The sequence below is a fragment of the Eschscholzia californica genome, unplaced genomic scaffold (assembly GCF_041429995.1).
Source record: "Eschscholzia californica isolate CP2 unplaced genomic scaffold, dmEscCali1.0.p SCAF_4, whole genome shotgun sequence".
Classification (NCBI taxonomy): domain Eukaryota; kingdom Viridiplantae; phylum Streptophyta; class Magnoliopsida; order Ranunculales; family Papaveraceae; genus Eschscholzia; species Eschscholzia californica.
The window spans coordinates 45,713,503-45,715,621 of NW_028238461.1; the positions used below are offsets into that span (position 1 = coordinate 45,713,503).

A 2,119-nucleotide genomic window follows, 5' to 3' on the forward strand; every position below is an offset into this window, starting at 1 on the left:
AACAACTGAGAATTTGTGGGATCCATTAAGATGAGTTAATATTCCCATCTCGATCATTATAGTGTTGTAATTCCTAAACCGCTGGTATCTCATGTGAAGAAATTTTATAGAGAGGTAGAGAGAGAGTGAGATGGTTCATTTTGAACCATAAGCGTTTTAGAGAGAGAAAAATGACACAGAAGAAGGTCCTTTCATTTTTCGTCATTAAATGAGCCTTGGAAAGACGAACGTTCACGAAAAGGTAATATTGGAATAGGAAACCTGGCATTAACGACAATGTGGCAGAAAACACGAAAACGGGGTCATATAGGTGTTTTTGATAAATTAGGGGGCTAGGCAGGAGGCTGGTCATAAATTAGGGGACCATCTGAGAAATAACCCTATTTCAAAACCATCTTGTTTTCCAACCTATTCCCTCTATCAACACAACTTTTAATTAGTTCAACAAAAAAAAAAAAAAAACACAACTTTTAAAAACTTTGAACCAAAAACAATCTTTTAAAAAGGTTTTTTTAATTTCAAATATATATAACTCTATCTTCAATTACTAAACATAATTTAAAATATAATTAGCCTTATAGGTGGGTTTCACTAGATAAATCTTCTTCTTTGCCAAAACTGTTATTTGGGTTATTGTTTGTTTGTCACAAGGTTTCCATCATCCCCCATTTACCAAAACCAATACTTGAGCTATATTGCTACAAGGTTTTAGTCGTAAACACAGTTCTGAACTATGTCAAAGGATTGGCCTAAGTAACTCTCTACATAAAAATGATTGGAATTGGCAAAATGATCAAATACACCAATTCTATTGCCTTGGTCATGCCTGATAATGCCAATACAACAAATGAACCACAACAGAGTATTGTTTAATCATCAAATGAACTTTCGTAATGTTACATCTTTTTATAATTCTCTGTAAATTTAATAAATATTTTAATAAAACAAATTTTTATACGAAAATAAAAGAGAGCGAGAGAGAGAGAGAGAGTCAATTCTTTATAGTTTCTGTCCTCACTGTTTCATCCTTGAACATCTTTTTGGTTCTTCCTCCAATTCCAACTCGGGACGACTCAGGCTAAAATCCCCATTTGCCATCTCCAGTAACAAAATTATCCGAACCAAAAACAGAGTAAGACAGGCTTATTCATTTGTGAAAATCACAAAATATGTTAAGTTTGTGGTCATCCCATGTGGGACTATTCTCAACAGAATATATCCATCGACTCAGTTAACCAATCGATAGAGTTATTGAATCGCTATACTGAACCATATAACGATACGACTCGTTACCAGACTGATTTGTCAACTGGTCCACTAAGGAGTGGCCTTGATTCGGACTGGAAATCAAAATTACTCCTCGACCCAGAGTTACATCGTCGATGGAGATTGAAAAATCTAGCTGATTTAGTGGAATCGGATCGAGATAAGAATAGGAGTATATCTTCAAAGACTGACTCGTCACAAGGAATCGTTAATGGACCGACTTGGTTCATGAAACCGTATTCTTCTTCGGCTTGGACGAGTAATTTCTCGAAAATTGGATTGTTAAGGTACGTGGCGCGTATAATGTATCTCTTACTAGTATTGATACCTACATTGACTGCCACGTATCCAGCTGGTACATCAGTTGGAATCTTTCCGCCGGAGTTGCGAGCTGCCAATGCCGCTTTCTGGCGCCACCTCCGGAGTTGTTGCCTGAGTCTGACAATGCACCTAATCTTACTGCATTTTCCGACTCCAGCAGTCATTTTCCGTCAAAAGATCTTTGAGAGAGAAAGAAAGAAAGAAAGAGACAGAATGTAGAGAGAGAAAGAGTTGTTTGTATACTTGTAGAGATAGGTTGTGGGGGAAGGAGAGGATGATTTTATAGGCTTTGGTTTATCCAAATACCCTTACTTAAGAAGTTAATTACGGAAGTAAGTTGTCCTTTTTTGCTGAATGCCTACCACCACCATGTGAGCGCAAAATGGGGAAAACTGTCAATTGCTAGGATTTTATTTGTGCCTGTTGAATTTCTATTATACTCGTCTCGAGGACACAAAATTTATTTATAATCCAAGGGTTGTTAAAGTTGGTGATTATTGTAAGAAGTTGACCATATTCCCAATTAAATTTG

At 36.5% G+C, this 2,119-nt stretch overlaps 1 protein-coding gene across 1 annotated transcript; it reads right to left on the reverse strand.

Annotated features, from left to right (window-relative positions):
- Positions 1-1,289: 1,289 nt before the first annotated feature.
- On the reverse strand, positions 1,290-1,751 carry LOC147545155 (indole-3-acetic acid-induced protein ARG7-like). Its single transcript, XM_086637140.1, has one exon. The coding sequence runs from the start codon at positions 1,749-1,751 to the stop codon at positions 1,290-1,292; it is 462 nt and encodes a 153-aa protein (XP_086493266.1).
- Positions 1,752-2,119: the final 368 nt, after the last annotated feature.